The sequence below is a fragment of the Aquarana catesbeiana genome, linkage group LG02 (genome assembly GCF_042186555.1).
Source record: "Aquarana catesbeiana isolate 2022-GZ linkage group LG02, ASM4218655v1, whole genome shotgun sequence".
NCBI lineage: Eukaryota > Metazoa > Chordata > Amphibia > Anura > Ranidae > Aquarana > Aquarana catesbeiana.
Genome location: NC_133325.1, coordinates 639,458,078 through 639,472,406, shown reverse-complemented (window position 1 = coordinate 639,472,406; position 14,329 = coordinate 639,458,078). Strand labels below are relative to the sequence as shown.

The window sequence follows — 14,329 nt, the reverse complement described above, 5'->3', positions numbered from 1 at the left end:
AGTGATAGAACGCATAAATCTGCTGTCCCAGTCTCTCGAAAATAGACTTTGTGTTCTTGCCTCTTTTATGTAGGACGGGTCAAATCTTAGTGCCAGCCAGAGAGCATATGCTCCTGAACAGCTGCAAAAACAAGACAACCTTTCCATTGACACACAATACTACCTGTCACAACAAGTCCACCCAGTGGTGTCTCGAATATGTGAGCCCATAGATGGGATAGACTCTGCGCTTATTGCTGCATGGCTAGGTAAGTATTAACGTACAGTAAGAAAAAATTATATTTTCTGACTACTAATTATAAAGATTTCTTTTTAGTGTTTGCTGTCTTATGTCTGTTTTCAATATTTGTGATCTGAAAGCTGATTTCAGTTTATTAACATTCAGCACATCTTCAGCAGGTCGATACTTTGACCTCTTGCAGGTGGTCACTAGATCAAATTGGAAGGAAACCCAAGGCCTGCGCATAGCAGTGTTTGCTGACAGATATGTTTTTGTGATCTGGGAGGTCCTGAGTATTTAGATTTAAACTTTCTAGTTTACTATTCCCCAAATAAAAAAAAAGTACCCAGTGCAGCAGATCTTGGAAGGATAGGGATTTCTGCGACAGCCATCCTCCACATCTGTGGTCGGTTGTGGGTTCCATGCATAAGAATATTGGCATGTCCTGTGTATGGGCATCTTGAGACATGGACTTATCAGTGAGAGGGGAAGTTAGATAACCATTGCCCACTAGGATTCACTATAGCTATCTACAGTTCTTTGGCCTAAATATAACAACTTTGTGAATAAAGCATTAGTTTGTCTTCATTGTGTTAAAAGAAATGCATGTTGAGGAATGCACATCATTGGTTATTTTTAATAATACTTGTGTGCACAAATACATTTGCATTGAACCATTTAAATTATGTGTTCTGTTGATCTAAAGTTTACTTATGGCCTCAGAACAGTAGCTGTAACACTATACCATGTGACAAAGGAAAAACAAAGACCACACCTTCAAAAATACAATAGACTAATGATATTTTAGATTCTCTATGAGCATTTTTACATCTTAGCATTTGAACTCAACACAATTGTAATCAAAACCCTTTGCAGCAATTTAGGTCCTATCTAGTCTTAAAAGGAGAAGTACAGCCAAAGCTCGTTTGGCTGTACTTCTCATGTGGATCACAGGAGTGCAGTTCATTCTGTACTCCTGTGATCCGTTTTCAACAGACAGCGGGATTCAGCCCGCTGTTGGCTGATGTCACGGAGCCGGTCCAGGATCGGGAAAGATCGTGACCATATGGTAGGAATTCGCCCACACCCCTTGATTGGCACCCAGCCCAGCGAGCTACTGAGAGCCAGAGTTGGCCACTCCAGTCCCCTCCACAACCCAGCGCTCCAGTCAGCGTGGGGTGTAGAGCAGAGAGCGGTGAATGACGGTCATTAGCTCTCTGCTCACGAAGCTGTGAGAGCCGAGCGATCGGTGGTGTTTGATCACTCAGTTCTCGGCATTAGAGCTGGCGGACAGATGCAGCATTGGACCGATGCTGCATCCAGCTAGGTAAGTATGATTGGAAAAAAAAACAAAAACTTTCCTATACTTTTAACACTCAATTTTTAGGCCTCATGCACACTGGACATTTTTTTGACGTTGTTACAGCAGCTGTTTTTGGTTGTAGACGTTTTCTTCTACAGTCATTAAACTCTCCATCATGTTATCCTATGTGTCCATGCACACAGGCTGTTATCGGCAGTTTTGGCCAGTGGCGTTTTTGAGCAGTAAAAAAAAACCCCAAAACTAGTGGGTTCTGAGAGACGTTTTTCAGCTGTAAAAATGCTCTAACGCTGATAAACGCTCAAAAATGTCACTCACCGTCGTTTTTTATTGTTTTTGATCTATTGAAAAAAAAATATATATATTTTTTCTTTTAAAAAAAGCTATCGCAGAAAAATGCTAATAAATGCTAAAAACAGCTATTGCAAAAACATTGAAAAAAGTTGAAAGAAGTTGAAAAACTCACTGCAAAGCTACTGGTATTTTAAGAACTTTATTTTAACATCCAGTGTGCATGAGGCCTCATGCTTGGGTGAAGATTTGTGCATCCTTTCCTGGTAGTTATTTTGTGGATCTAAGATCAATTTGGCATGTTTTTAGTGCCAGCACCTAATTTGTGATTATACCAGTGAATGGACATTTTATTGATTGAGGTGTTGCTCATGGCAATCATATTTCCACTGTCATTCTAAATTCTGTATCGATGTTATTAAATGATGATGGCGAGCATAAAATATTTCAATCAATTAGATTTTTTTTTTATTGCAACTGATTAGTCTCTTAAATATATTGCATAGAACATACCACATGCGGTGTTCACTTTTGGCAAAGTATTGCTGGATTATTAGAATTTGAAGTGTTTGACATTTTTATTTTTCAAAAATATTTGCTTACATTTTCCACTTCCTATTGTAAAAATTGTAGAACAAAACATTTCTACTGTAATTTGAAGTGTGAAATTAACAATGAATTTGCTTGCCACTAGGTGGCAGCACGATCCACTGCAATTCATATAAACAAAGCATTGTCCAGTTTTTGTCTCCAGTGTTCCCATTTTCTGTTGTATTGGTCCGAAGGATTACATCATTAAGTTTTCTTTTACATTTACAGACTGATTTGGTTTGTTAATATATACATCCCACACATCTAGTAAAAAAAGTGAAATGAAACAAAATGATGCTCTGCTAAACTAGGAATTCTTAAAAAGGAGTTCTTTATAAAAGTTTAAGTATATAGAGTATCTCCTAGTTTTTTTAGAGTTTAAAAAAAAAGTTTACATTTATAACCACTCATTTCCCTTGAGTTCTTCAGTTCATTGTTTATAACCTTTCTTCTTAAGAAATAATCTCTCATCCTGTAAACATATCAATTCCATTTTTCTTCTCCAGGGGAAGGGGATAAGATATAAGGTTAGGCCGCTAGCGACAGTGCTAAATGATACAAGCTGACATGATCCAAAGAGTAAATCTGAAATAATTAACCGGGCCAATTGGCTTTGTCAGTGTCATGAAGTGATAATGGAGCAAGGTGCAGAAATGTGGTTTCATCTCGGCCAGTTCTCGGGGTCTTCCTTTTCCATTGTGAGATGATAGTTGCAGGCCCCCACCCCCCTGCAGCTTAGTGTTAAGATTTTGTTTAGCAAACAGGGAGCCAGAGTGCCCTGCGGCAGGTGGATGCAGGCTTTATACCTTTAAGAGCCAGTGACCCATAAAGCTCTTAGGGAAACTAGAGGGCATATCCTGGTACTACCACTCCCTGCTGTGTTTAAAAAGAAGAAAATCCTGTATATTTTCAGAAAAACCATAAAGATGAACAAAGAAAAGTACATTTTGTATTTTTCCCTAATTGGGATAATAGCCACATTCTAGAAACTCTAAGCTAAGGACAAAAAAGAAAAAAAGGTAAAATTTGTTTCCTCCTCATACCCATTTTAAAGGCCTCTTCTAGAAGATGGTGTCACTTATTTGATGTGTTTGTGTTGAATAACCATCAGAAATCCAATCATATTTAGCCTTTGAATGATGCTGCCTATAGCAAACGGAAGTGTTTGTGTTGGGTTAGTGTTCCAGTGCACACTGCACAGCCATCAAACTATCCTATATATTGGACATGGCTAGATTCTACAGCATGTTAAGCACAATAGAATGGAAGGCGAACATGCTCACAATAACTCAAACATTGCTGGTGCTTGAGCAATTACATACCAAAATGTCAGGTTTTCAAATGACTTTCATAATACCCTTGACATGAATTAGTTGCATTATTTTTAAAATAAGTTTCTTTGTAGTCTTTTCTATATGCAGGCAGATAATGGTAAATACGTTTTTAAAATTGTTATTAAGCAAAAATATTTTTTTTAAGTTTAAGAAAAATGGTCTTTATGAAAAACCTTTGTACACTGTAAACTGTTAATGACAAAAATGGGAAAGCTTTGGTGCAGTCGTACTGCAGCTCTTTGTTAGATCAAACAGCTATTAGTGAATTGCAGTGGAACACACAGTTCACTGTAAGTTTTAAATGGCTTCCTCACTTTGCACTTTCTCTTATGTCCGGTGTTTTGAGAACTGTGTAATAGCAGTTAAAGGGCCCTGAAAAATGTAAAAAAAAAAAAAAAAAATCATGATTTATAAGCCCGGAGCTCAGGAGCGGATATTTACATTTGCAGCAGTAGAAGAGACCTTTTAATAGCAAGAAGTTGCATATTTTTAGGCACGTTGCTTTGCCTAGTTATGTTATTTCCCAGTATTTGCTTTAATAAGCCGAGTGTTCGCCAGGAGAAATAATGTTCCTTATGTGATATAAGCCCAGAATCTAAAGCGTTAAATAGATATACAATTATGAGCTTTGAGCTCAATGTGAAGACTACATTTTATATGAAACATCCCCCCACTCTATTGCTAGATACTTAAGTTGACACATTAAATGAAGGAAAATACTTTTAAAATCTTGATGTAGAGGCTGTGTCAAGAAGAGAGTCAGTGTTTGATTATTCATTTGTTGCCTATTTATGTCGCCTTCACACACTTGGCATCCAAGCAAGATATTTTTTTACCAATTAACACCTTTTCTTGCACCACCTTGCTCAGATTGGTGGAATATGCTAATTTCGCTATTTTATGTAGGATTGCAAGTGTACACTTAGGTATTGCCACAGTAAAGAATGACACATGGGAGCTTCAATATTTTGTAGGTGGATGAGTGCATATCTTTTTCATGTCCTCCTTAACCAGTTGAATACCAGCGTGTTAAACCCCATTCTGTCCTGGCTGTTTTCAGCACTGTATTAATCTGGCTGGCAACTATTCAGTCATGCAACACTGTACCCAAGTCAATTTTAGATTCTTTTTTTGAGACAGCTTTCCTTTGGTGGTATTTAATCACCACTTGTTTTGTATTAGTTATTGTAAAGGAAAACATTTTGGACATTTTTGGCATTGGCTGTACTGGTTCTTGATGATACTGGTGCTGAATGGCGATTTAAGATGCCATTTCCTGATAAACTACTAGATGACACTGTACTGGTGTGGCTGGCGATCGTTTTACTGGTGCTGACCTACACTGGCCTTGCAGCCTCACAGCCAGTGCTCTTACGGTGGGGTGAGTATTTATTGCTCTTGCCCTACCGTGCACAACCTGTAGCACAGTCACCATTTTCATGTTGACTCCTTAAAGCATGCATTTTGTGTACGTGTAGGGGAGGTGGGGGTTTAGACTGACTGGCTCTCCTTATTGAGACATCAATGAAGGACTTTTAAACTATAGCAGCCAGAAAGTGTGCTTAGAAGGCCTTGATACCAATATTCGTTTATAAATGGGGCTGGGACTCAAGAGGTTAAATTAACCCAATTACGTAGTGTTCATGCTCTTAGGAAAACATTTAATACTTGCTCAGTTTTTAATGGCAATTTCAGGTAAATTCAAAAGTAAAATAAATTGTTGAAGTGTGTTAACTAGTGGTTTGATTATGCCATGAAGATGAAAAATAGCTTGTGCATTTATCATACATTTTCTTAATGTTTTCCCTCTTTGTAGAGGCTTTATCAGGCATACTGCAGAAAAAAGCAAAAAAAAAAAATGCAATGGAAAAAAAAATACTTTACTGAAATGAACGTTCCTGGTTGTATATGGTGCTATTTTTATCACCAGTGTTGCTCCAGATTAGCCTTCACACTTGAACCATTATTATGCTTTCATGTTGCATAATGCTTGCTGTCAATACATTGCATAAGTAATATTACATACTAGAGAAACATTAGCTATTCAATACTCATAAAAATCCTCATTTAAACAAGTGGATATTGCTGCTCATTGGCTTCTGACAGAGAGTAAAGCACTTGATGATTGGCATGTACTCTGTGTAACATTCTACACAAATGCCTGCTCTAGACTTAAATGATCGCTTTTACTCAGTTTAATTAGCTGTGATTTTCTTTTGTAAATTTCAGTGGGAAATCATGTCCATAATCCAAACTCAGTACATACCGTTAAAGAATCCCTGTCTTTTGCTTTTAAGTGGGCAATGCCCATATGGCAACCTGCACATGTAAAATTCCTGGCCTTCCCCCTACAGTCCTGTGTGTGTGTGTGTGTGTGTGTGTGATCGATCTAACAGCTCTCTCCGTGATACAAACATCAGAACGGTGCCAGCAAATACAGTCAATAACCAAACAGGAGAACACCTTTAAATAAAGATAACCTAACCAAAAAGTAAAGCTGGGTATACACACAGATTTTCATTCAGCTTCTCAGTTGCTTGCTCTAATGCAGGGCTGTTGAAGACCAGGTCCTTAAAGTGGATGTAAACCCACTCTCATCATTTCTATATTACTTCCATAGTGCTGATCTAAAAGGATATATATGCCTCCTGCATGTATCCTTACCTGTCAAATATCTCCCTTTTAGCTGTTTGGAGCCCTGCAATACTCCGGCTTCTGTGGGCAGGTCTATTGTCCAGGGCTCGGTGGGTGGAGTTGTGATGTCAGGCTCCCTTACAGCTTTCAGAATTTTTGTGAAAGACCCCCAAAACCATATACTTACTACTATGTAAAGCGCCTGAAAAAAGCCTCATCTGCAATCCCAGGGGCGCTGCGCTGGCAGGACGTAAAAAAAAGTCCTGCAAGCAGTTTCTTTGAGGCGCTTTAGTTAGTATACATAGGGGGGTCTTTGGTGAGATATCAGAGGTCTAAACAGACCCCCATATCCTTTTTTTTTTTTTTTTTTTTGAGACAGGGAAAGGGACTGAAGATAGTCCCTTTTCTCTGTATCACTTTACTTCAATGAATGAGAAACTGTATAGAGATTTAATTCATTCAGAAAATGACAGTGTGATGCATTGTAACACTCGCGGTTACAATATATCAGCTGTCAGTGGGCACTGGGAAAAAAATGCAGCGCTAAGAAATATTAGGAAGTTAGGATGTAGTTAAACAATTAAGTAAGAGATGCTGTACTGAACAGTAAAGCATATGTGCAAAAACCATAAGTGATATGAAATGAACAAACACAGTATAAAGTGTCCACATATGGTAAATGGATGATTCCAGATTTCAAATTAATAAGAGGAACTGGTATGGACCAAAAAATTATGTGAGACTGGAAATTAAAGTCAATGGTGCACGGTGTGGATCTGTGACTGTGAGTCAACAACGGGGTACAGAACTTCCGTAGCTGTAAACCAACATCTCGATATGGGGCATCAGAATGAAAACATTAGGAAGTAAGATAAGATGGGTACTCTTACCAGTTAACGTGGACTCCACTGTCATATGACATGGAGTCAATTGTGCATGGAGCCAAACCTAGGCTAGAAAATGATATCCGGAACGGTGGAACCTCTGTCTCACTTCTCGACTTCTCTGGTGGGGTGAAGAAACATCAGGAAGGGCCGCCAACTGGATATCAGCCAATAGACCTCAAGGATGTGTTCCAAGAAGAAGCCGGGGACAGATTTGATCCAGACCCCGTGATGGAAGTAGGGCTACTGGAAGGCAGTTTCTTGCATCGGGGTAATATGCAAATAAAAAATAAAAAGCTTCTGCATAGTGCAGGTAAACCAGGGATTTTTATTTCTAAAAATACCATACAAAAAATGGATAAAAGTGATCACAATTGAAATAAAATCTAAGCAGCGTAAGGAAGGGCAGATCTTCCGACGCATTTCGACCAAGAGGGTCTTCAACAGCTTCCCCCTTCACGCTGCTCCTATATATAAATATCTAATCCAATAAGATAACCCTTATAGCCAATCACAGTGGAGCTACAAAGGTCAAGTAATCAGGAACTGGATCCTGTTGATCGCTAGGCCAATCAGAATCATGAATAAAACAGCTGGTGAGTGTAGGACCCAATAGCGCAGTCTAATAGTGAGACTGACGCCTGGAGACCTCCCCACCGCATGGCAAACAATAGTGGATATCGCTTCCTGGTAATGCATCACTTCCTGGTCATGTGATGTGGTGTGAAAGGGCGGTGTCCCGGCTCCCTGACCCAATCAACAACCACCAAAAGGTGCACAGGATGGGAGAGGGTAGTCACGGAAACCGAATCTCCTCAGCTCAAGTCCCGATCACATGATCGGATCTGGTGCTGTCACATGGCTAAAAACATCAATGTGAAAATAAACAATAATAATGGCAAACACTAGATGGCAGTACTAAAGTGAAATAGTGCTAGCAAGTGGTGATAAACCAAAACAGAAAATAAGCATTACTGAACAATACTAAGCAGCATTACCTAAATCGGACACAAGATGTCCCAAATAGATCTATACCAGTACATACAAAATATACATCGCAATGAAAGAAAAAATTATAAAAATATTAACATGGCTGTTAGGTAATCTATTACAAATTATCAATATATTGAATTGAATAAATAATAAATGTAATTTCCCAATATAAGATTGGAAAATTAGGAAATAAAAACATGGAACAAATTGGTATTGTAAGGAAAAGGGATAAATGAAAAAAGAAACTGATAATAACGCAATAATAAATCAGCAAAAAAAAAAAGGGGGAAGGGGGGGGGGGCAAATGAAACCCCCATACCTTAAAGGGACATAAAAAATGAACAAGCAGAAATGGAAAAATCGTACATGACTACTAGGATGTATTGATAAACGAGTTGAGGTCCCACTCGACGTTCATCCCAAACGGAAAGAAGGACCTCAACTCGTAGATCCAGTAGGTTTCGAGGTGTGATACGCCACGTAATCGCGATTCACCCCTCCAGTGTGGGACAAATCTGTCTATGACCTGGAAGAGGGTGCCTGAAGGGTCTCTATTATGATGTTGCAAATAATGTCTCGGTACCGTATGTTTGCTCTTTCCCCCTTTAATGCCGGTGATATGCTCATTGACACGAATGGAGAAGGTCCTGATGGTGCGTCCGACATATTGTTTATGACAAGGACATGTTATCAAATAAACAATATATTGAGATGCACATGTGGCAAACTCCTTCATGTGATATACATGAGACGTTACTGTGGATGTAAAGGTCAGTAGCTTTTGTCTGCCTGCACTATTGTGGTGGCATACGTTGCACTTACGGCAAGGGTAAAAACCCTTGCAGTCTTGGAAGAAGGATATCTTTTTGTGTGAATCGATAACATTAGGGGCAATTTGCCCCTGAATGGATCGTGCACCTCTAAAAATCACTGGTGCTCGTTCGGCAAGAACGGGACCCAATAGTCTATCATTCAAAAGCACCCTCCAATGTTTCTTAAGGATGCTTTTGACCTGTTTAGACTGTATAGAATGCGTGGTGGTGCAAGCCCACTTAAAACTAGAGTCTGAGGTATTTTTGGGACGCTCCATCAATGTGGCCGTTCTCTCCACAGCCAAGACGGCATTAATCTCCTCATCCAAATGGTCTAGTCCATAACCCTTTTCAAGAAATCTTTTCTTGAGCAACTGTGATTGGACTAAAAAATCGAATGTTTTGCTACAGTTGGGGCGTAGCCTAAGGAATTGGCCACGTGGGATTGCTTTAAGCCATTGTTCTTGATGGCAACTCGACCGGAATGTACCCATTCCGGTCGGTGGGTTTGAAATAGGTTTTGAATTCCAAGTGGTCCTCCATGGCCATAATCTCTAAATCAAGGAAATGAACATGAGAGGAGCTGGCCTCATAGCTTAGGGAGATACCCCTATCATTGGAGTTTAGGATGGTCATATAGTCATCCAGGGACTGGCGATCTCCATCCCATAGGAGGAGGATGTCGTCTATGTACCTGGCTCAGAGGACTAACTCCAGCCTCCGGTCAACATAGACGACATCCTCCTCCCATTGTGCCATAAAAAGATTGGTGAGGCTGGGCGCGAATTTAGCGCCCATAGCTACGCCTCTCTTCTGTAGGAAGAACTGGTTCTGAAACCAGAAGTAATTGTGCCGAGTGGCAAAACGCAACAGTTAAGTTACGCTGTAGGAGGGGAAGTTGAGAATCCCTAGACAAAAAATTCTCGACCGCTTCAAAACCAAGCCGATGGGGTATGCACGTATAAAGTGCCGCCACATCGGCTGTGGCAAGGAGCATCCCTTTTTTGGAAGGCGTGGATTCTAAAAGTTTGATGGTGTCCCTCGTATCCTTTAAATACGAAGCGGTAGATCTAACCAGTGGTTGTAAATAGTGGTCCACGTATTTACCAAATCGAGCTGTGACCGAGTCAATCCCGCTGACTATGGGTCGGCCAGGGGGATTGACTGGGTCCTTATGGACCTTGGGAAGATAATAAATTGTAGGGATACGAGGAGCAAGGGGGACCAAAAAGCTTTTTTCTTTTTTGTTCAGAATCCCTAAAGAAAAACCCTCATTAACAAGATGTAATAACTCTCTTTTATAAATGGTGGTTGGGTCATTAGGAATGACACTATGTGTCAGTATCACTCAACAGTCTATACATTTCCTTAAAGCGGGGTTCCACCCAAATTTTGAACAATATCTGTATGTATTCTCTTCCTTGCCTAGATGCTGACATGCCGTTTAAAAAAATTTAAATCGCCGTAATTACCTTTTATTTTTCTATTCTTCTTTGCACTTCCTGGTTCTCCTCCCGTGGGAGTAGGTGTGTTTCTAGCCTCTCCCAGACTCCTGGGAGCTAGTCTCAGGCTTCCCAGGATGCCACTGAGCATGTTCGGGAACGAGCGGTGAATGCTGGGAGCACAGCATTCACCACATCCAGGAAATAAATGCTTGTGGGCTTCAAATGCCCACAATGAAGATGGAAACCGCCTGAAGTGAATAATATAAGTTATTCTTTCCGACGAAATCTGACACAGGCGGACATATTACACACAATATGTAATGCTGATAAGAAAAGTTTGTGAATGAACTAAAAAAAAAAAAACGATAGGTGGACCCCCGCTTTAAGATAATTGGCTTTATCCAAAACTACAATACCACCCCCCTTATCTGCGGGGTGGATAATGAGATTTTTCCTTTCGCACAACATTTCAAGTCCCTTTACACCTGTACTGAGGGGGCCAAAGACCCAGAGGGATTGAATAAAGAGGGATTGCTCAATCCCGAGTGCAAGATAGTCCTTGATTTGGACGTGGTGGCTGAAATTCGAGGAGTAATACTCTCCGTCTGGGAAGGTAGAATGGTTTGAGCCAAAAAATGTCTCTGGACACTGAGTTTTCATGTGTACTTAAGAACATCAATGAAGGTAGAGAACCTATTAAGGGGTCTGGGAGGAACGAACTTCAGACCTTTGTCAAGGACTGTTTGTTCTGCCTTGGTCAGAGTACAGGAACTAAGATTAAAAATGCCTGTATTCTCTAGGTCCTTTTCCTTTTGGCCTTGGACCCTCCACCCCCCTCTGGTCCCTCTTTTCCTTCTGAATTTCTCGGGTGCCCTTCCACAGACCTGTGAAAACCCAAAGTAGTGATCGCTGCATGTGCCCTCTCTTCTACTGGGGGATCTTGGTAAACACATGTTTACTTAAGCCCTCCAAGCCCTAACTTCACCCTTCACCCATAATCCACTGATCAGAGTTATATAATTGTTCAGCAGAGTCCGCTGAACAATTCTGATATAAGCCTATGGTCATTGAAGTGACCATAAGCTCACAGGAGGAGGAGAAATGAGGTCAATACGCCATACTGACCTGGCCACCTGAGGACACTTCTGTACATCAGTACAGCGTGCTGACCTGGCAATGAATGGGTTAAAGACGGGGGCATTATTGATTTAATTTCCACCTTGCACAAAGCGAGAAAATCTACAACTTATAAGATCTACCATCACACTTGGAAGGGCTATTTTGGCTCATTGGAAAGCAAGCACACTCCAGGAAAATTCATCCAATCTGGTTTAGAGCAACATCCTTTTTACAAGGTGTGCCTTATGGTGATCCCATACTTTGACCTCCACCCTGACCTTGGGATCTACATATGATACTTTTTTTCTTCAGAAAAAAAAAAAAACCTCCTTAGTAACTGATCCAGAATATCCTATTTTGGTAAGGTGGCCTTTTTGGTGTCTTCTACCTCTGTTGGGCTGGCCATACATTATACAATTCTCTTGTATAATTTTCCTTTAGATTTACCAAAACCATATAATATGAGGTCGAACCTAAACACTTTAAATTTGTATGCAATCAGGCAGGCCCTTGGACGGTATATTTTAAGGTAAATCTAAAGGAAATTGAATAAGAAACGTGCATGATGTGTGACCAGCTTAAAGCCCCGTACACATGGGCAGAATGTCAGGAGACATTTGCTGGTACAAAGAATACTGGCCAACATTCTGCCCGCATGTATGTCGGTCTGTCCGAAGGAAGCCGGCTCTTCGGCGCTGATCAGAGTGTTCTGGCGGTCGTCCCCCATCAGAAAACGGCTGAGCGGGGGAGATCGCTGGACTGACTTCACATTTTTAATACAGCGGCTCCCAACTGGAGCTGTCAGGTTGTTTTTTTTTTTTTTTTTTTTTCTTTCATGCAACCCGCGGGATTGCACGAAAAAAACCTAGTGTGTACCAGGCTTTAGGCAGGTTTCCAATTTCTATTTTGGCAAGAACTCTATCTTGCATAGAGAGAGATTAGGTGGTCCTGAGACCCGGACCTTTTTATCCTTCCTTCCTAAGATGGTCTTAAATATTAACCTCCCTTCCCTCTGTACTGCCCTGAAGCATGCCATGGAGTTTACCCCATTATCTAGATGTGAAAAGGATAGCCTCACATCGAATAAACTATATAGGTGATATATTAGAAGGTACCATAATCCAGGAATTTTTGGAGTGGACTATCTCGGTACCAGTTTGGACAAAATACACAAAATGTTTAGAAAAATTTAAGATTTTTATTTATACAACGTATAATATATTTGGGTGTCCCAATGTATCACAATGTGTAACTGTTAAACTTTGATTGCTCTGCGTATTCTATCAATCCATTACAGATGATATTCTCCCGATGAAGCGGTAAAGTTCCACAAAACATGTTAAGGAACTAGTGAGAACCCACTATACCTCTGTCCTGCTTGGAGTGCATCAAGTAATAGTGGCACACATTTATTGTTTGGTTGTACTCCCATATTCTGGCATGTAATTGTCTAGTACATTGGGATACCCAAATATTTTATATTGTAAATGTATAAATATCGTACTTTTTATAATCATTTTGTGTATTTTGTCCAAACTGGTACAAAGATGGTCCATCCCTTCCTGTGTATAGGTGACCTGTTGGGGACTGGTCCCCTTTTCTCTAATTTCTTCATTATCTATCTAGATGTGGTCAAAGCAGTTAGTGTTTACCTAACTGCCACATCTTCCTTTTGAAAACTGATTCCCTTTTTTGTGCCACTTGACGCTTGTCTCCTTTTAGAACTGTTTGACGTTATATGCTATTGTTGCCCACCCCCCGCAGTCTGCCAGGGAAGCAAAGGATCTGGTAAGTAAAAATGGGAGTTTTGACTTGCCTTTTAATTTCACTTTCAATAGATTATTATTGAAAACATTTAAAGCTACAAAACATGGTATATGAAAACTTTTTGAAATTGTCAAGAAGATAGACAGCTAGAATGCAGCTGCCGAGAATGTAAAAACATCCAAAATGGACATGAACATCTCCATGGACAATGACGGATGAGCATATTGTGTCCACGGGGTCCATATCCAGGAGAATTTATTTTGCATGTCCAGTAGGATGCTGGTCAATTTCTCATTAACAAAGAACCCGTCGATCCGGTGATGAACTAACTCAAAAGAAACAAATAGTTTTTTTTCCAGGCTTTGGCAGTGGCCTGTTTTTCTGCTAACAAAATATAGGTCACCAATTTCAATTGGGCTTCAGTAAAATCGGGTGGGGGGTTTAAGGTGTAATACATACCAATAATCTCTGGGGAAATGATCAAACAAGGAACAAATGAGCTTCAGAACCTTGGTCCAAAGCCATGCGAGCATAGAACATGTCCACCAGGTATGTAAAACATCACCTGGCAATGGGCAGCCAGGAAAGCACAGTCCATTATGGGAAGGCTGAAGGTGGGCTATATGTGATGGGACCAGGTACCATGTGGTAACTGTTTTGAATGCAGACTCGATAGTATTCACATTAATAGAGCAAGAGGCTATTGTGGCCCAGATTTGCAACCAATCTGTTCTATCTCTGGTGCACTGGAGGTCTTTCTCCCACTTGGAAACGTAAGCATGATCAGTGTGGTGGTTGGAAGTATTCAATGGAGAATAGAAATCTGTTTAGGGGAGAGAGGTGCATGGTGGCATATATGTTCAAATAATGATAGCTGACTCGTAAGGTCTTAATGAACATGGTGGAGAGTCAGTGTTT

General features: G+C 40.3%; 1 protein-coding gene across 2 annotated transcripts in view; it reads left to right on the top strand.

Moving 5' to 3' along the window:
* The window catches only part of POLA1 (DNA polymerase alpha 1, catalytic subunit), a 717,861-nt gene that overhangs the window by 354,909 nt on the left and 348,623 nt on the right, over positions 1-14,329 (top strand). For both annotated transcript variants that reach the window (XM_073616430.1, XM_073616431.1), the window contains exon 32: positions 74-248. In XM_073616430.1, the coding sequence (XP_073472531.1) occupies positions 74-248 (175 nt within the window). The remainder of the gene's footprint in view (positions 1-73; positions 249-14,329) is intronic.